The sequence below is a fragment of the Periplaneta americana genome, chromosome 11 (genome assembly GCF_040183065.1).
Source record: "Periplaneta americana isolate PAMFEO1 chromosome 11, P.americana_PAMFEO1_priV1, whole genome shotgun sequence".
In the NCBI taxonomy this organism is placed as follows: Eukaryota; Metazoa; Arthropoda; class Insecta; order Blattodea; family Blattidae; genus Periplaneta; species Periplaneta americana.
The window spans coordinates 47105990-47127998 of record NC_091127.1 but is presented as its reverse complement, the minus strand read 5'-3'; the positions used below and the strand labels follow the sequence as shown (position 1 = coordinate 47127998).

General features: G+C 35.7%; 1 protein-coding gene across 7 annotated transcripts in view; it reads left to right on the top strand.

The window, feature by feature from the left end:
* Liprin-beta (liprin-beta) overlaps positions 1 to 22009 on the top strand; it is a 404935-nt gene that overhangs the window by 331409 nt on the left and 51517 nt on the right. For 5 of the 7 annotated variants that reach the window (XM_069839389.1, XM_069839384.1, XM_069839382.1 and 2 more), the window contains 3 exons: positions 8593 to 8805; positions 12927 to 13061; positions 15342 to 15594. In XM_069839389.1, coding sequence (XP_069695490.1) covers positions 8593 to 8805; positions 12927 to 13061; positions 15342 to 15594 — 601 coding nt within the window. The remainder of the gene's footprint in view (positions 1 to 8592; positions 8806 to 12926; positions 13062 to 15341; positions 15595 to 22009) is intronic. The other 2 variants (XM_069839386.1, XM_069839383.1) reach the window with 2 other exon arrangements.

Below are 22009 nucleotides of genomic sequence, written 5' to 3'. Positions count from 1 at the left end.
GTCAAAGGAGACATTAAGAGGGCACTCTGACAGTTCATTCCGAGGCGAAGGTTACATTCAGTGTTGTGTAGGCGTTAGACTGTGCGACATGTATTCAAATCAAGAGCTGGCAGAGATACACTTCATGTACGGTAAGGCGGACGGCAATGCTGCGCTGGCTCGTCGTTTGTACCAGGAGAGGTACCCACAGCGACAATGTCCAGATCGGAAGACATTTGTACGTCTCCATTACCGTGTGTGCGAGTATGGAAAATTTAACTCTCCTGGTTTTGGAAGGGGACGACCAAGATCTACAACTCCAGAAGTACAGGAGGAGATTCTGGAGGTTGTGAACATGACTCCTTCTATCAGCACACGAAGGGTGGCGTTGCAAGTCAATGTTCCTCATACGACTGTCTGGAGACTGTTGAAAGAGTATCAATTGTATCCTTATCATATCTGAGGACATACGCAATACTCCTGAAGTTTGGGATCGTGTTCACAGGTCAATGAGACATCGATGTGAGGTCTGTATTCAAGCAGGAAGTGGACATTTTGAACATCTTCTGTAATGACAACGACCTGCGGAAAGAAAAACGTTCCGGTGAATTTCAATGTTGTGAAGGCCATAACTCGGAAATGAAGCATTTCCGGACACATGTTGTAATGAACTATTTTGATTGTCTACATGTGGGAAATACCTGAAATTATGCCCCATATTTTTTAAACACCCTGTATATTACTTAAGGAGACACGTGAGTTTTAAAACTTCTACAATTTTCATCGAAATTGATTAACTTTAAACTACATAAACTTTCCTACATACTATTATCTGTACATAATTTGGTGCCATTAGGGCTAATACAGTAGTTTTAAAATTATATATTTTATATTGGCGTCACTGAAAAGGCTCCTTGCCACGAAGTTATCAAAAATTTTAGTTCAGTTTGGCTCAAAAGCTTGAAAATAGTCATGGGAATATAAATTAATTAGATTTTTGAACGCGATCTGAATAGTCTCAATGAATTTTTAAGTGGATTTTCTTAATTTTTCGCCATTATTTCACCATAGTGTGCCCTTAAACCATACAGTTTGTAATTGAAGTGATATATATATATATTTGGATTACAAAAATGTCTTAAGTGTGCAATGCGGAAAAGGAAGATTTAATCTTCCTATTTCGAAGCACAGTAATTAAACATTTCTAGTTACCTTGTAAGTGATAATGAAGGACAGTAAACTTCGGAGAGGTTTATCGTTGGTTACTTGTTAAAGAACGGCTGCTAGTGAGCTATATCACACTAATCATTTTGTCGAATAAATAGCATTTCTCTGTCTCGTTAAAGGCGTGCCACCTTTCTTTATTCGTTCTACCGAATCGTGGAAAATGGCATTTACTGATGTGGCTAGTCGTTTGCAGAAGAGTTAACGATGTGCTAGGATGAGATAGCGTCAGTCACGATAAAAGTGTTATGCACATGGTCGAATTATGAGTGACGTAGCGTTACTCGTTATCACTGTGTAGTCTACTGCGAGTTTAACTGTCCAAGTGACATGGTTCTATTTCGCTGATGTTCAGCTCAGTGTTTGATCTGAACTTGAGTTCTGTGAACAGTTTACGTCAGTTCACTAAATAAATAGCAAAAAAGAGCACGATGTTTTTTTTCTTTTTTGTTTAGTCAAATATCCGAAGACATAAAGCCAATGTTTCGATGCAAACAATTCATGAATTATTCGACGATAGACTTAAGGCTGGTTCACAATAAAAAGGGAAGGGAAACGAGAACGAGAACGAAAATATTGTTAAAATAAATGTATAATCTCGTAAGCAACGGTTTACATAGAGTACAAATAAAAAGAACGATGTTTGGCTGACATTTGTGATATTAAAGTATAAATTAAGTTCATTAGATGTCAAAATAAAAATGTTTCAGATTTATTTTAAGTGAAGAATACCAGACATTTTGAAAGTTATTTGTTTCCATAATAATGAAACATACTCCCTCTGAATGGCTTTTTTATGCAAAATTCTTTTTCCTTTAGTTTTTGAGTTTCAACGCGAAAACGCAAGTAACACTGTCAGGACGGTCAGTGGGTTTTTCATGTGGGAGTAAAGCAATAGCTATTTCAGGTCGTTGTGGATTGTAAGTGAAAGTTAAAAAAAGGCAGGTTTGCTATGCTTTCGAACAATAGACACAGCATCTTGGTATAGCTGCTGCATGTAGAGCTTGAAATGTAGAGGGTAAAATCATTTTATCCTGCTAAGAGATCTCGCTGAAATGATCGGAAGACTACAAAATTTTATAGGCCTCTTATTTTATCAGTAAATAATACCTTTTGATCTTTCCTTAGGAACTGTAATTTTTGCGCTCTTCCAAGCCAATACTGAAGAGAATGACGCATATGAATATCTACACCACACCGCCATTAAAGTATATGAAAAAGTCCCAACCCCACTTGATTAATAACTATAAAAATATTTGATTTTTAATAACAATATTATCATCTTACCTAATTTTATAGCCGTCATTCAGTAAATTATAGAAATGAAGATCTAATTTAAGATATTCTCTACATCTACTTATATAACCCCAAAAGTTTTCACTTTAATACGTATAATTAATGAAAAATAGTCGCTTCATGGCATTAACTATAATAATATTTCATTTCTAATGGTAATAATGTCATCAAGCCACCTCAAGTTTTGTAAATTTTAATATCTAATACACAGCTGTACTCAGAAAATTGCACACCGCAGAATCAGACCTGTAAATTATTTTTAGCAAGTGTTGAAGTTTTTAATAACCAATTGAATTTGAACTCTAAATATGTCAGCAATCCTGCAGGTCATGACATTCGTGTAATAGCCTATTGTTTATTGTAGTGTGTGTTTTGTTTCATTCTGAAACGCAATTAGTTCTCAAAACTGACGGAAGACGGATTTTGGAAAATAGAGACAAATATGTAGAAAAACTAATGCTTCACTGAAAGTTACTATTTTTTCCGAAAATCCTTGGATACCAAGCTTCAAAATACGTGTCATTCATTAAAATCCGTTCAGCCGTTTTCCCGTAATTTCCATTATCAGTTCAAATTATATATATATATATATATATATATATATATATATATATAGATTTGGTAGGCCTACATATTTTTAAAAATAGCTGGTATTTCGATTATTGATGAAAATAACCGGTTATCAGGTTAAACCAACAAACAAAAATAACCTGTAAGTAATTAACCCGTTAACTTTATGAAAATAACCGGTTATCAAAAACAGGTTAGTTTTGCCCATTCCTAGTACCCAGCTATGGCTGAAACTGCATCAGGCTTGGAGAAATTTTTGTGAGGTAACAGTGCCTTTGCTATGCTCTACGTCTATGGACTAACTGCACATGAACACTTAGTTCCTTCCAAAAGCATGGTAGCAAGTACATTACAGGTACCATCAACACAAATTACTATGTGGTTAACGCAGACATTCTCCCAGAAGAGCGTTACATTTTCAGAGGCGCCATTTCCAATACTTAAGGTAGCTTTCGTGTGGTTTCACTATCTATCACCTGTATCGATGATGTCTTTAGATGTTTCCATTAACGTTTCCGTGCTCGTGTTACTGATATATAACATCAATGGCATTATTTGATGGAGAATAATTGCATCAAAGATTCAACGTAATAATATGATAAAGCACAAAAGGCTTTCGGGTTACACTCTGTGTCTCGCTATTAGATTCCATGACAACCCAACGGAAAGTCTTAAAGTCACATCAGTCTTGAACGGAATTTGTGTCCATACTTAATTAAATATTGATTACGTACAGTATAACTCCAATTATCCAGGTTAACTACGGATTGGCATGATCCGGATATGCAGAAATCCAGATAATTGGGTCAGAAGTGAAAATCACTCTAGCAGCTTGTTGTGGAAGTGTAGTAGGTACTGCATATATTAAATGGATAAAAGTTACAAGTATTTAAACACAAACAAAGGTATGAATAATTTCGAGGGAAAAATTGTTCCGGAGCCGGGTATCGAACCCGGGACCTTTGGTTTAACGTACCAAACCAAACGTTGGTACGTTAAACCAAAGGTCTCGGGTTCGATACCCGGCTCCGGAACAATTTTTCCCTCGAAATTATTCAAATCAACTTTACAGGGAGTTATACCTGAAATCTTGATTTGCACAAAGGTAGTTTTAAAAAACAAAAGTTAAAAATATTTAAGGGGTTAGGTACAGCTGAGTCCGGTGACCGAAGTGGCCATGTTCAGAAGACGTCTCGGATGCTCCACGATCATTATTAGAGATGAAGAGAGATTTCATTTACCCGGAAAAATCAATAAGCACACTATTCGGAACGACTTGGTAAATGATCTCCTGTCCGTCCTTATTTGCGATTTGCAGTATAAACTAGCTTTCCAACATGTCCAGGTACACTGTCCCATAACACTGTTGTCCGTGAAGAATGAGCCGAACACCCGTTTTCTGAAAACTTTATAAAACATGGTCATTTTCATGTTCTATCTGGATGATAGTATGGGGATTTTGGGTTATGCGGATATTGTGCTGATTGACTTTCCTGGATAAATGAAATGTCGCTTCATCATTAAAATGACCCTCGAACAATCCCAGATAACATTTTCTGAACTTGACCACCCCGGTCACCCGACCTCGTATTCGATTTATTCCTGTGGAATTTTGTCAAGGACGATGTTCACGTCCTTCAATTTCCAATGACAATGCCGGCGGCATTGCAAAGGCACATCAACATTGCAATCTGGATCATCATTTATCACACAAGACATGCTTGATAGGGTTTGACTAGAATGGGAGTACGTCTTAGACATCTGCCGTGCCACATCTGGGTGTACATCGAATGCATTTAAAATCAGTATGAAACTGCAAACGTTCCTCTTTTAAATGGTGGTAATATGTATTTTTGTTCAGTATTGGTGAAAATATCTTACAAAATTATTCAATAATTTATGCGCACGGTGTATTACTAAATACATGCATTCCAGACTCGCCCGAATTAAGAAACGAGATGCTAGAATTGTCCGTCTTCGTTTTCCAGACTTTTTGACATCTGTTTAGGAAATTATTCTGTACTCGTATTCCCTTTGATATAATGGGGCACTGTTTTCACGGATACTGTTTCTCACTTGTTTGATGGTACGCGGGTTTATTTTTTCACAGGTGTAATTCTTATGGCGTTACGTGAGGATCTTGGAGGTCATAAATTAGTGATAATACAGGCTGGTTCACAATAAACCGAGAACAGAAACGACAACGAGAACGGAAATAATGTTAAATACATTTATTTTAACAATATTTTCGTTCTCGTTTCCCTTCCCTATTTATTGTGAACCAGCCTTAAGTCTATCGTCGAATAATTCACGAATTGCTTGCATCGAAACATTGGCTTTATGTCTTCGGATATTTGACTAAACAAAAAAAAAATAAATAAATAAATAAATAAATAAAAATAAATACATTGTGCTGTTTTTTTTTGCAAAGGAATCTGCTACCTTATTAGTATTACCAAGAATTCAACAATTCCACAGTGTGAAGAAATCTACTTCAAAACTATTGTTTCGCGAAGAGAATGTGTTTGATAATTTGGTGAATTTCAGCAATTCTTGTTGTTGTATAAGTGTTTGGATTAATGGCTTGTCTAGCTTATTTAGAATCGCTAAATATAACAGCTTTATTAAAGAGGTTAATGTGCTGGAAAAGCTGTTTTAATACAGAATTGACTGCCTCAAGTTCTCCATCAAAGTGAGTTGAATTTTGACTGAGATATATAAGAACAAAATAATTTACTGTATATTCCAGCACCAGTCGTATTAATAAAGTTACCGGTACTGCTAATTTTAAAACCATCAGTGTAGATGGGTACTCACTCAGTTTCTGGAAGTCTTGTGTTGATACTTTCTAGTGCAATTTGTTTCAAGCGAATAGAGTTTTCATTCTAATTTTTAATTTATATGTACCGGTAATATATATATATATATATATATATATATATATATACAGGTTGTATCCGGGCTGGTGTTACTAACTTTCAGGGATGATGGGGAAGGGCACATGTATCAATTTGAGATAAGGAACCCTGGTCCGGAAACGACGGAGTCGAAAGTTATAAACAAAAATAGTTGTTTGGAAATGAAATAATTTTATTCCTCTGTACACTTTATTTACCTGTACATCTTACACATACTGTATTCATCTGACGTTGTTTACGTTATCTACCTACAGTATTCCATTCAGTGCGCTGTCTGAGGTGTGGGGACAGGAAACTACACTAAAGCAATGCAGATGGCGTAATGTGTAACGGACATGGTCGGTCCTGATATGCACGTCTGTAGACAGCAGTGTATGTGTACAATTTGCAGTGTTCAGACGATCAGTCCTAGTGAAATGGAGGAGTAGGCCTATACAAGAGCGGAATATCCAAGTACCCACGTAGGAGACATCCGACCCATACCATCTTTCCACGACTGTTCCAAAAGTTAAGGGAAGGACGACACGTGGTGCCAAATTATAATTTCATTTCCACACAACTATCTTTGCTTGTAACTTTCGACTCAGTCATTTCCGGACCAGGGTTCCTTATCTGAAATTGATACATGTGCCCTTCCCCATCATCCCTGAAAGTTAGTAACACTAACCCGGAAACACCCTGTGTGTGTGCGTGCGTGCGTGTGTGTGTGTGTGTCAAATGAATACTTTTCTCAGAAAAAAATGTTTCCCTAAATGTTAACACTGTTTTACTGGATAAGTATTATCCATACAATTCTGATTTTTACTCATAAGGAATGATCTATCCCTTTATAGTTCCTAAATAAAATGGATAGTTTTCTTGGAAATTAAACAGATTAACACATAATCGTTATTTCCTGCCGTTAGGAAGTTTGGCAACCCTGCTGCGGTCACTAAGGATTGGAATGCTGCTATTCAGACTGAGTACATGTGTGTTCGTACGTAAGCGATACGGTGTTGCCAAATTACGCAGACGTTCAGCCTAATTTTCTATTTATTAACTAAGCACTTAATTACAAAATGCATAATAATTTTTGTTAATTATTTTAATGTATTCTGTGACTCTCTTCAATCTGTAGGCCTATAGTTTTATCACTTCCATCCTTTATTTATGTCATCCTGTCACCAGATCCGAGATTCGAGGATTGAAACCTGGCTGATAGAAATGCATTTTTAAGGGCGGTAAAATTCCTTAGTCTGGCTTCCTTGAGAAGAGAAATAAAAATTATCATGTCAAAACTCATTGTGGAAGCTAATATGATGGCCTGAGACAGTGATGTCAATTGATGCCCATAGGAGCAAGCGCGCGCTTTAGAGCCCAGGAGAGCCTGAACACTTTACAGCGGAAAGGAGGGAGACAGACGAAAGAGGTAGTATATGCCGCTTGGTCGAGCTATATATACAGGGATGGCCAGCACTGATTCAATGGACAAAGGGAAGAGAACTTATTAAAACTGTAGCCATGTTAATTTTTAGATTTGTTCGAGAAGTATAAGTGCATTATAAGAATATAAGTTTTAATTTTAATGTTCATTTTTCACAAGTTTGCTTTTTTATTCAAAAGGAATATTTGCTCAAAATTTTACAGAAAATTGACATTTTCAGATATGTTTGTTTAGTAGTCTTACAGTACTAAAACAATGTTTTCGCAAATCTAATATATCGTAAATACGTATTACTGGAGATAGTATATTAAAATGTTTGAAAATATTCGCATGGAAAATATTTGTAAGGAAATGAACTAACAAAGCAAAAGATATGTGCATATGTGTTGGTAAAACGTCAGCTCTATAGCTTCAGCAGATTTCGAGATAATTTAATATTCTGATAACAGAAAGTTGCGCACCAACATCACCTAAAAGCATAATGCGATAAGAGTTTTATTATATAATATTAATTACAGTTAAAACATATACCTAGGCAACTTTGCTTTGTACTATAATATTGTTTTGATTACTTTTATAAGGCTAAAGATACCATCAATATCAATTTCAACTTATCATGTCATATTCATTGTCTTTCTTTGGGATAATACTTTCTTCATGAATGATGTGTTTATTCACTTAGTACAGTATAGTTGTAGTTATTATGGAATTTGTGTGAATATTCCTTCTTTACTCTTTATAATGTTATTAACGTTTAAAACACAACTGCAATATTAGGCTAAGAAATAGGTGTTAGTACTTTTGTTTTACAGAAAATATATGTGTGTGTGTATCTAATGCTCTGAATTTAACAATGAAGTCATCATCCTTACAGAAAATATATAGAAAATAACAAACAGAAAGAAGCCATATAAAAATAACGACATAAAATTTCACGTTCCGTTTGAATTTTGTGCACCACTGTTTTCTTAATTCAACAGGCTCCTTATTCCTCCTAGCTTAATGCCCGCGCACGACGTCAAGGTCAGAAAAATGCGCTTGCTTTGACATCACTGGCCTAAGACTTGTCCCACCTTCCACCTGTAATCCATCCATAACTGAAATGCTGAATGTTAGTTTCATCGCCACAGATACAAACTTGTTGCTATTGAATGTGAATGAAAATGTCTTTAAATCTGACAGGAGATGTTGTCGCGCTCATCGTTGGAGACGCAGAAACTGGAGCTTTTGTCAGCCATGTCAGAGCTGAAGTTGCAGCAGGCAGCATTGGAAAGGGATAATCTGGAGCTCAGAGATCGACTTGGCGAGGAACGGCGAAGAAACAAGCCTCCAGTAATACCGCGCACTGCACTGCTGGCATCGTCCACTCCAGTCAGCTCTCAGCAGCCCTCTCAGGTAATAAATATTTTGCTGTGCGTAGGCCAATAAATTGAACTTCTTTAACATCTTTAGTACTTTATTGCGTTAATAATAATAATAATAATAATAATAATAATAATAATAATAATAATAATGGGCCCAAAAGTTCATGTGTTAGCGTTTTTTTTTTTTCAGGTACTATAGCTCTTTTTTTATTAAGCTTCATCTGTTCATTTTAATCTTTGATTCTTACAAGGGAAGGGTTTCGGTTCGAACAGGAATTTTTGGTTAAAAATTTGTACATAGGCTTACCTCACAATGGTGATGAAGACCGTAAAAGCATTCATTTGTGTAACTCTCCGTTTGGTTGGTATTGGTCAATACACTTCTTTAAAAATGTACATGAGGATTCTCTATAACATGCATGAAACAGCATGGAGCAGAGCAATAAGCACAACACGCAGAAGCAAGATCTGAACAATCTTCTGAACCACAATCCATGCTGAAAAATCAAATGCCACCTGAATTACATTTTTGAAGTCCGAGACTTGTTCACGATTCACGTAACCAGCTGACTGCCAGGAATACTGAAGCATAGGGCGGTATACTGCAGCAGACAACTGGTTATGAATAACAGAATGCATTTTCATTATAAACACTCGATTTCCCAAGTTAAGTTCTGGATTCTCAGCAAGAGTCCTTATGCAATCTGTTATCCTCCGAGCATATATTTTCTATTGTCTAAGGAAATAGATATCCAGAGGCTGGAAATATTTAGTTTTTTTTTAGGTGGAATGATCATACATTCCATTTCTTAGCCTTGGAATAATTCATTTATTAAGGTTGTGTCCTTGTGCACATTCAATGACTCACACAACAGTGTACATTTTTGATTAGCTGCAATATTTTCAGCCAGAACGTTGGAGGAGGATGTTCTTAAATGGGCTTTAGACATTTTACCACTCGCACTAACTTCTAGGCTAGGCTAGGCTTACGGGTAAGGTGTCCCATCCCCTTAACTTATGCAGTGCTCTCCCCACCCCTCAACTTGTACAGTGCTCTAACAGACAAACCACACATTACACAAACGAATGCTTTTGGGAGCTTTACAGAGATGTAAAGATGAGCCTGTATACAAATTTTGGATACGAAATTCCTGTTCGAGCCGAAACCCTTCCCTTGTTAGTATCAACCTCTCTTCAGAGAGTCAGATTAGTCATTATACAGTGTGATTCACGAGGATTTACCGTCCCTTACGGAGCTTATCTCCGAAGACATTCTGAGCAAAAAAATGTCATATAAACATTTGTCCTAATCGCAATATTTTAAAAGTTACATTAATTTGAAATTGTTCGCAAAATATCTTTTTATTCAGTTTTACGGGTAAAAAATAAATATTACAAATAGAGAATGAACTATTCAGAAGTATCATTCCTTTAATTGGCTAGTCTTCTGAATACTGTATAAAATGATTTCAGTCAGCAACACTTCGATAATTTGCTGATTAAAATCATAGGCTATAATCTTTTTATATTATTTTATATTATATTTCCAACTTATCTGAAACTAAACAGGACCTTCAAACTTAGTGTTCTGAAGCTAAAAGTGCGTTATTAATTGCTTTGTATGGATTTTATTTTTCAATTTTTAACTAAAAATAACATCATTCTTACGCTCTTATCACAAGAATTGTTACAAATCATACGACTTTAATGTACAGTCTTAAAGAATTTACAAGAGTGGCGTGATTTGTAGCAATTGTTGTGATAAATGCGCAAGAAAAATGTAATTTTGTAATTAAAAATCGAAAAAAAAAAAATCTGTACGAAGCAAATATGAAATTCACAACACATTTTTAATTTCAGAATACTAGCTAATTAAAGAAATGATACTCCTGAATAGTTCATTCTTTATCTGCAATATTCTTTTACTCTTAAAACTAAAGAATAATGGTATTTTACACACAACTTCAAATTATTGTAACTCTTTTTGCTCAGAATATCTTCGAAAATAAGCTCCGTAAGTAGCGGTAAATCCTCGTGAATCACTCTGTATAATATACACCCTGTATATTATACAAAGTGATTCACGAGGATTTACTCGTCACTAGCTGATAGGAGTCACTAAAACAAATAAAAAATTCCATATGAACATGGGTCCCATTGTACCTGGTTTCCGAGTTATCGTTAGGTGCTGGAATTTTCGGGAGGGAGCACTATGCGACCTTATACGATCTATTGCGCTAATCCTCAAGCTAGACACATTCGCAACCCCACACCGACTGACTACACAAAGGTTCGCAGCGTACCCAGATTTTGATTTTCGTACCCTCGTCATTAGATCAGCCCTCTCCGTGCATCGCCAGCCGGCGTTTGAGGAATACTATGGAATGATGACGAAATGGAGAAATCTTGACGGAATGATGCAGATTTTAATATGGGGAAACGGAAGAACCCCCAGAAAACCCCAATTACGACCTTGTTTGCCACAAGTGTCACTAGGGATTTTTCATTCAAAACTGACCAACCGTCTGCTTGACAGGTTGAAGGTATGACCACTCAGCCACATCAGGGGACTTGATTGTAAATTGTAAATAGATTTATAAACACACTTCAGTCTATTCTAACAGTCAGTGGGACAAGAAAGGTATAATCAGCTGTTTATATCCTATTAGCTTAACCAACATAGTGTTGCAAAAATCCGTACAACTTCCTCAGTTAAACCACCGGCGCGGTTCAGTCGGTTAAGGCTCTCGCCTGCTGGTCTGAAGTTGCGCTCAGTCGTGAGTTCGATCCCCTCTTGGCTTGATTACCTGATAGGGCTTTTTCTGAGGTTTTCCCCAACCGTAAGGTGAATGCCAGGTAATCTATGGCGAATCCTCGGCCTCATATCGTCAAATACCATCTCGCTACCACCAATTTCATCGACGCTAAATAACCTAGTAGTTGATACAGCGTCGTTAAATAACCAACTAAAAAAAAAAACTTCCTCAGTTTGCAACTATGTTAACAACATTTTGGTGAATCATGCTCCACAAGTGTAGAATCGTTTTAAATTATTAATGGAAAAACAGTACGAGTGAACCGATTTTATTTTTCCAGGAAACTCCTCAATTGTCTTGTCTGTTATGTATAATCTCAGGTCTTGTTCTAACCAGTGTACACAGCGTGAACTGAAACTCATAACACAGCTGCAGTAGTAGGGGGATGTCTTTGATGTCAGATTAATAAAAAGCTATTGATCATCCTACTGAAAAACTGTTTAAAGAATTTAAAGTCTTGAAAGTACATGAAATTTATATCATTGTATTACCGGTATTAAATTTTACACACAAAAGTCACACAAATTTCAGATCTTATAATCACAAACACAAAACGAAAGACATGGATGCAACACGTGTGTTTGAACCCAAATGTTTAACGAGCACTGTTTTCAATCATAGTAGTAATATTTGCTATAGAATTTATAACAAATTAATAAAGAAATTAACTAAAATAATTTCAAATTTAAAAATTTATGTAAGCACTTTGTACTAGTGAATATTAATTTTTGAGATATTATTTATTATGATTCATTCATTCATTTAGTGTTCTGCCCTAGGGCAGCTTTCTCCAGTCTTTATTATGATTTATCCTAGTAATTATGTGTTATATTGAATCGTTGATCTAGAATTGTATTTTTTAAGATATTGTTTATTATAATTATTATTCAATAATAACGAAGTGCTTACAGACATGTTTAAATATAACACTGTTTAAATGAAATAGATGAGGGTATTTCTTCTGTCACCTCTAAGACAATATTTTTATTTTTATTTTTTTTTCTTAATCAGAAATCGCTTGAAGTAACTGATTTGATAAGATGCTCTGGTTTGCTTCTAACAGGAGGATTTTGTTGTGTTGGTAGATAATATTGAACAATATTTGGAATAAAACTAAAATGCACTGAAAATGATAACGTGAAACTCTTAATAATGTTTCGTCGATCATAAAACAAAACAAAATTATGGAGTTATTGCCCTTAAGTTGAGAAAGTAGATTACAATAATGAGGAAAGAATGTATTACAGTTAGTTTTCTTTTTATAATTAGTTTTAGTTCTTAGGTATGTAAAATGCACGAGTATTGTTTTATTCTTGTCTTAACTGATGCAAGGCAGCCTGTATATTTTCAGTTGCTGGGAGGAGTTTCACCATCGCCTAGTCCGGTTTCATCTCTGTCAGAAGGTAGTCCCCGTCGTCTTGGGAATCATCCAAACAGTGTGGAAGACTTCAAGGACATTCCAGCACCTCGGGTACCGTACCTATTTTTTAAATTTTATTTGACTCTTTAAGAATGACACACATGTTAATTAATATAGCATTTCAGTAAAAATGTTAGCATATGGACGATGAAAAAGAAAATGTTAGAATGTTATTATTCAGAGAAAATAATTAACATATGAATATTAATGATTTGTTACGTCTTTTTTTTTTTTTACATGTTATTTTAGTATGAAATATAAATAGACCTACAGTACATACAGTATTTACGTATCCGTATTTTGAATAAAAATGTCTAATTCGTACATCATCATGTAATAGTGTTTGTGATTTCTATTTATGGGGAACTTAAAGAATAATCCTCATATTAGAAAAACTGAAAGACAATGCAAGTAGGGAAATTGCAGCAATTTTAGAAGAAGAACTACAGTAGTGTGTGTTCATGCAAATTTGCTTAAAAGGTGTGAGAGCATAACATTGATTGTAGTATCACCAGACTCCTAAAGCTAAGGTATCCGTAGGATGCATTGCGGAACCGACTCTGATGATTTAGCCATTCAAGCTGTACTTATGCATATTTACATCGTTCATGCCTGCATATTACTCGTAATTGATTTTAAGCCGCAGATATATTTCATCAGTCTTAATCTAGCAAAATAAAGTGCGGCTTATATTCGAGTAAATATGGTACAAACTTCCAACTATACCCTTTTTGCTGTAAGAAAAATCCTAATGTACACTCAAGCACGTGGCTGTCACACCCGTGATTGGCTCCCAGTAGAAACACTCACACGATGCAGAAAAATTAAGTTCCATGTTTGGAAACTATAACCTTGTATTATTTGAAAATAAAAATTGAATTCTAGTTATTAAATACGATGAAAGATATAACTTCACTCATATGTAAAACACTAAGTAAAAGAAAATCTACTTTTATATTTTGTTATTTACATTGTAAGCGGATGAATACTAAAGGTAGTCTGTTCTTGTAATATACTGGTGTCACTTGAGCTTGTTCTCGTAAGCACGTGATAGTATGGCTTCTGCATCCTCAATGTTGTGGTTACCAGTACTAAACTTAAGAGTGGAAACTCTCTCAAAAACTGAGAGAAAGAAATAGTGTTGAATATATAAATTAAATGAGTTTAATAAATTATAAAGTAACAGTTTCCTAAGCAAACGAATGCATAGTAGTGAGGTTAGATCTACTTTGACGGGTAACAGGAAATGTTTAACATGAAACAGAATGTACAACAGTGAGTGGGATCTCTTACTGAGAATCTCTGGCTCCAAACTGCGGCCAATCAAGCCTCACTTCAGTCACGTGCGATTGTTTACAGTAGGAATGTTCTTACAACGAAAAGATGATAGCTTCAGGTGGTTATTTTGGCAAAAGACATGTTCACAAGAAAAATACAGTCCATTTTGAATCTTGTGTACACTACTTTTAACACTTGAATGTAAGTAATTGATTAACTAGCGGTTTTACTCGTGTTAATTATGTAAGTCTGTGCGGCTTACAGCTGTTTCGGTGCTTCATCACACCATCCTCAGAGCCTACTAGATCTCGGCGTCATCTCGAACTTCTCTGCCTGTTGTGTGGGTGCGTTTGATTGTTGAAAAGTGGAGTCAAATAGTGTGTGTGTACTGAAATATACAAACACAATAAAACACACCCCGATCAAATTCTCAACACAGCTCAATTTCAGTACACACACACTATTTGACTCCACTTTTCAACAATCAAACGCACCCACATAACAGGCAGAGAAGTTCGAGATGACGCTGAGATCTAGTAGGCTCTGAGGATGATGTGATGAAGCACCAAAACAACTGTAGGACGCACAGACACATAATTAACACGAGTAAGACGCTAGTTTATCAATTACTTAAAAATACAGTATACGATTCGTCCTTTCTATAGTTTGTGGAACTAAATGGTCATTTAAGCCGCGTTTTGAAACAAAACTGCTACTAAGAAGGGATTTATGCATAGTAGTATTTACACTATTATTGCTTTTAGCTACTAAAGCAAGAAGACAAGAACATCTGTTTACACTAATGACCTGTCAGTCATAGCTTAACAGTCTACTGCACCAAATGATATGCAGATTTTGTGCTGCACAGACTTAACAAGGCAATTATGTTTCCTTCACCACACAATGACTTTTAATCGGGTTTTAGAATCAAGCACTTAATCAGTTCAATTAATCGATTAAATCGACAGCTCTATACAAAACCACAGAAGTTTTAATGATTTTCAAAATACAAAAATTTGTATGATTAAATGACACTTGTTCTGTGTTTTACAGACCCCACCAGCAAACTATAGACGTAAGGTGGATCACTATGGAAGTCTACCTCGTCAGCGTGCCACAACAAATGGCACTGCTGTCTCACCCATGGACGGACTCAGTCCCTCACCAAGTGCTGCTGGCATGAGGAAGGGCGTCGCCTTTGGTAAAGGACTAGTTTCTTCATTCCTTCCTTTCCAACATCCACACCACCAGGTGGCGAGGGCAAAGGTCTCCGCTCCAGACAAGAGTTGCTCCACACCCAATCTAGGTGACCTAAAGGGTGGCACCTGTTGTGCCAATGGTCGTACCGTGCAATGCCTGAATTGAAGATGCCAATAACTGATTGTTGTCGTGCATATGCATGGCAAATTCTGGTATGGCATGGCATGCCTCACCCTTCTCCCTTATAATGAATTCATCCATAAATACCAGTGCAAGACAGCTGTACTGAAAACTATTAGCAGAGTTTGATCAATATGGCAGTTCTGTTATTGGCTTTATTGTCGGACCATCGGATCTATGCCCCTTCAGCGCTGTCCTCGTTCTTGGAAAAGTTGACACCTTTACTCACCCCATTCCACCCATTTCTCTCTCACTACGTAAAACAGCAGACCACGAACCTTGCCGAATAGGGATGTTGCCAAATTTCCGTCAAACAGTGTCATGTCTCTTGAATATTGCTTATAATAATGTAAGATTATTTATTACTTATTCATAATTTAATTTAAGTAGGTCTAATGACGCTGATTGACTTATGCAAAATGTTATTACTTGCTTAATAATATTTCTTTCACCACTCCGTGCTACAGTATTCATGTTGAGTTGACAACACTGGACTGCAAGTGCAAATAAACTGTCCCGCAAGAAGGGTCAAAATTGTGAGTAGTGGGGGAGAGAAAGAGAGAGGGATAGAAAAGAGAGAAATAGGAATACAGTGGGAGAAATGAATTGCCGAGGCTGAAAAGGAATTAAGGTTCAGTTCGCATATCTTACGGGGACACAGATCCAATGGTCGGACTATACTAATGAAGAACTAGAGTTTAACATCAGCTAACAATAATAATAATAATAATAATAATAATAATATCATCATCATCATCATCATCATCATCATCATCATCATTTGCGATAACCAAGACCATTTAGACCTAAAGACTAGTTTCAACTTCAGAAAATAGGAAAGATTGGAGAAAGCTGGGTTTTATTTGATCTGAAATGTACACGCCACACCGACACTCCATGACAGGTCAGCACATGCGCCACAGCAAAATGTTCCTGTCCTGTTATAAATAGGGACCGGATTTTTATGTAATATCAAGGTGTGAAATATGTACATATTTATGTAAGAAAAATGAGCTGAATATGTACCAAAATATGTAAAATTATGAAAATATTTAATATGAATATCTGGCAGGTATAGGCCTAGATCATATATGTAACAGATATGTCAGGCTTATAGGCTTTGAGGTTAACAACTTTTGTCAGGTTTACTACGCTGCCATCTAGTTGGAGTCACGTCATAATTCCCATTTGAATTACATTAGCGACTGTGCTGCCACCTCGTGTTCGTTCACGGCGGACAGGTGGCGATCCTGGCGGTTGTTCTCTTCAAAGTGCTGTCGATTTTAACGTAGCTGTTACATATATGATCTAGGGTATAGGATAGGTAAGACTGCGAATAAAGCAGCGGTAAGCAATATGTAGGCCTAATTACATAATAATTAGTAATTACTAATTACATTGACGCTCCAGCTCATTGATTTAAATATATACTCACATGCTTTATACATTTTTAATGTTCTGCAATTGCTGTTAAGTGCAATAAAATAAACATTTTACTGACTATTGCGGCTCATGTCAGACTTGACATGGGTTTTCCCTGAAAGGATTAGGAAGAGGGTGGGTAAGGTTACAAATTGCATGGGAACGGCTTGTTAGATGTGTGCAGCACAATTATAGTTCGAGACAAATCATGTCCTCGTCTCACTCCACCGCATGAAGGCAACGCTACTTTCTGAGTGATTTTTACAATTTAGTAGTATGAGAAAGGTTGCCTTTTGTTCACTCATATTTACAGTGGGCGGTATGGGGTGAGTGCCTCTATTACTTCCTGGAACTAAGGGGTAGGTAAAAAGGCTTTTTAAATCTGTGTATTTCAAATTGTAAACTTCCCCAGCAGAAGTTTTTTCTCCCTTTTAGAGAAGTAAAAATGAATAAAACCCCTAAATATGTAGATTTATGTAATACCAAGCCATAATATGTAATGTGGTGTAAATATGTAAAAATATGTAGTATCAAATTTTAATATATTAATGGTAATATCAAGATTCGCAAAGATTTGTTATTTATATACGGTTATGTTGAAAGGAATATAATATGTAATTAAATAAAAATCCGGTCCCTAGTTATAAACATCAAACAGAAAATGGCTAACCTCCACTTCCAATTGGCCAATATCCGTAACTATAAATATAGTAAATCTAAACTACGATTGTTTTCCGCTCACTTTTTTTTTTTAAGTGTTTCCACATTAGAAGTAATAATCACAAAGTTTTAAAATATATATATATTTTTTAATTCAATGCAGTGGCACTTGATTGGAGTCATTGGCCATACAATGGCGATTAAAACTAAAATGAAAGATAGAAAACAAAATAAAGTGAACAATATGCAAGTGAAACTATGAAGGAGAGGATGTCAGCACTGCTGCATTCTTTCTCTGGCCTCCCAGTACCTATCCACAAAGCTGACAGATGAAAGCGCTGGACAAGTCTTAATGTGGCTTCAGTCCATGTTGTCGGAACATCCACAGAGCATGCAGTGGGAGCTGGATAGCACACCCAGGCGGTAGAGGTGATTAGCCAGACAGTCATGACCTACTGCGGTGCGGAACGTCGCAACAGCTTCTCTTCTGGCCATTCGGGGAGAGTGGAGTTTAGTGCATCCTTCCAGTGTTTATCCTTAAATTGTTCTTCCAAACTCTTATGGAAACATTTTCTCACTCGACTTCAGTTTTAAAATATTAATTTCATAAAAAAACCAAAACCAGTATGTTTGCCATATCAAATTAAAACTAAATGCGCTCAGAAAAAGAATGTCATAAATGAAGTTTTCAAGCCCTCTTCAGCACAATAACATACAAATGTTTATAGGACATTAACAAGAGGGGCCGATATTTGTATATAGAAGTGAGGCTTATAAAATTAAGAAGGTTTATGTCAAGGGACCTTAAACAACACAAATGAAATTCGAGATAATTTTCTTAGTAGGTTATTTTAAGACGCTTTATCAACATCTTAGGTTATTTAGCATCTGACTGAGATGAACGTGATAATGCCGGTGAAATGAGTCCAGGATCCAGCACCAAAAGTTACCCAGCATTTGCTTATATTGGGTTGAGCGAAAACCCCGGAAAAAACCTCAACCAGGTAACTTGCTCCGACTGGGAATCGAATCCGGGCCACCTGGTTTCGCGGCCAGACGACAGGTATAGACTTCGAGATGAAGGCTGTTAATTTTACGACATTGGACCACCAAATAAAATGGGCAAGTTCAGGGAAATAAAAATTTTAGTGAATTAAAACTTGTTTAAAAAAATACACTACGGGTAAGCTTACACAAATACATCCCCACAGGAATTGCAATCAGAAGGCTCAAAGACCACCCAATTCTGAGGATAGCCCACAGGCTGAAACTAATCAACAAGGTGACCTAGTTAATTATCACGTGAATACTTTATATTCCGAAATGATATAATGCTACCGGTAAAAGTTGTGTAATCAAGATGTATAAAAGAATACATTGAAAGAATGAAATTAAACAGTATCCTGAAGCAAGTTCAAAAACTCGTATCGATTTTTTTTCTCTCTTCTGACAAAGGAAAAATTTTACAGTCTGTACAAAAGAAACCAAATGACCTGGAAATGTACAAAAACTTGTCCAGACATATTCAAACATTTTTAACAAGAGCCAGAACAGGTCACATTGTCAATTGTACCTACACTGATTTCATATTTCTGATAATCCTACTTGTCTGTGGTGTAATAATCATGATGAAGATCTGGAACACATTCTTCTATACTGTCCATCCATAAACCACAAAAGAAGTAAATTAAAATCATCAGTACCAGTTGCAGAAGACACAGCCCTAGAGTATATATTGACTACACTCCAACTCTGGCTACTAGCAACAGACATCTATAATGAACACCGATCAAAATACCCCTCATTTCTCGTGAAAAACAACAACTGAATAGGTTACAGTGGACTGTGGTGGACTTTATGTTGTCAGCAAACAGCTGTATACATTAAGAAGATTGATTGATTGATTCATTCATTCATTAAAATAAAATAAAATATATCTACATTAATTTGTTTCATGCAACATTTTAGAAAAGGGAGGAGGGAACTTGCAAAATGGACACGAAATGAGATCTGTTATATAGGTACTACTACCAAGTGTGGATTTATAGAATATTTTCTGAACTTCTATGACATTAATGTATCTTTGTGTTTATTATTTTGGTAATGGATGGTGCTAGTTGCACATAAAATTCATAATGACCTAAAATCTGATAACGTGAAATTAATTTTCATGTACATAGTCCTGTCTTGTGGTGTGATGCTAAACACTATTACTGCCACTTTCTCTTCACAAAGACATTGCCATTTTGGTCGATCTCTGTGTGTGATGATGTTGAATGCATGTAAGTGCAACAAGCAAGCTTTTACTAGTCTTTGATAGCTGCAGAATCGATATAGTATACTAGAATAGATTAGAATATTGAATAATTCTCAGTTTAAATTATATTTGAATTGCCTTATAATAACAGAGTATTTTTGCAAGAGGTTTAGATAGGATTGAACAGTGTATAACCATTGCAGCACGTAGGGTCTTAAGGCTGGTTCACAATAAACCGGGAACGGAAATGAGGAGAACGAGAACGGAAATAAAGTTAAAATCAACATATTTAAATGTGAGCATTCACAATAGTTAATTGTGGATGCTCACATTTAAATACGTTTATTTTAACTTTATTTCTGTTCTCGTTGTCGTTTCCGTTCCTGATTTATTGTGAACCAGCCTTTAGTTATATACTCACAAATGTTTAGTCTTTCATTGAAAGAGTTCATCAAAGATGTATTTTTCTCAGTTCTAAAAGAAAGCCAATAAAACATCATTCATGAGGCAACTAAGCCAAGAGATAATGGGGTAGGGTGGCCAGCGATGGTGGCATAGAAAATGGTAGCATCCCATAGGAAACACGTCATAAGATTGTTGATGTCCACCAAAAATACCTGTGAAATTTGAACATAGGTCTGCAGTGTGGAAGACTAAAGCATTTAGTAACATTTTGACTGAAATTGATACCTTTTTTCCCCTGAAGAATTTCTAATGTAAAATGCTTTAAAATATTTAATAATATGTTTAGAAACAGTGACTTTTTAATGATTCATTGTTTACTTACAAATGGCTTTTAGAGAATCCTGAGATTCATTGCCGCCCTCACATAAGCCCACCATTGGTCCCAATCCTGAGCAATATTAATCTAGTCCCTGCCATCATATCACACCTCCTTCAAATCCATTTTATTATTATCCCCCCCCATCTACGTCTCGGCTTCCCCAAAGGATTTTTTCATCCTGGATTTATCCATATGTGCTACATGCCCTGCCATCTCAAACATATAGATTTTTATGTTCCTAATTATGTTAAGTGATGAATACAATGTGTGCAGTTCTGCGTTATGTAACTTTTTTCATTTTCCTGTGATTTCATCCCTCTTAGTCCCAAATATTTTCCTGAGCACCTTATTCTCTAACACCTTTGACCTTTGTTTCTCAAAGTGAGAGTCCAAGTTTCACAATCATACAGAACAACCGGTAATATAACTGTCCTATAAATTTTAACTTTCAGTTATTTTGAAAACAGACTAGATGACAAAAAATTTTCAACCGAATAATAAGAGGCATTTTCCATATTTATTCTGCGTTTAATTTCCTCTCAAGTGTCATTTATATTTTTTACTGTTGCTCCAAGCTATTTTAATTTTTCCACCTTTTCAAAGGATAAATTTCCAATTTTTATTTTTTCAACGATTCGTTGCTAGTTTAATAATGTATATTGGTAATTTGGAATTCTAAGCCAACTATAATTGATTACAAGTATCGGTATTAGAATGTATATAAAAGTGATCCTTGGATTTTGTCTGAACCCAATTCACACAGGCGAAGATGTTGCACAAAGAACTGTAAAATAGGCTATCTAGTGGGCACTCAAATACCGTAATTGTATTAAACTATATTACATGTATTTAAATATATTTTATGACAATATACCGGTACTAATGTCATACAAATGTAATAACAATGTTGCATGTTTATGTTTGTTCATGTTTTATTATCTAGCAAATTAAAACTTAGTTCATGCTGTGTATGTATATTTATGCATATACCTAAGTGTTAGTTAGCCTACTAGTATTAACAGACTGCAGAATATTGCAGAAATCGCAGAATATATAACTAAAAGTAACGTTTGATAAACTATCTGAATAACACTACTTCTGAACCTGAAAGACAGTTTAACGTGTTTAATTTGTTATTGCAGTGAATTTTTTAATTTGATTCACGTACATTCTTTAATATGCAACTTTAATGTAAGTCCATAATTTTCTCCCTAATGT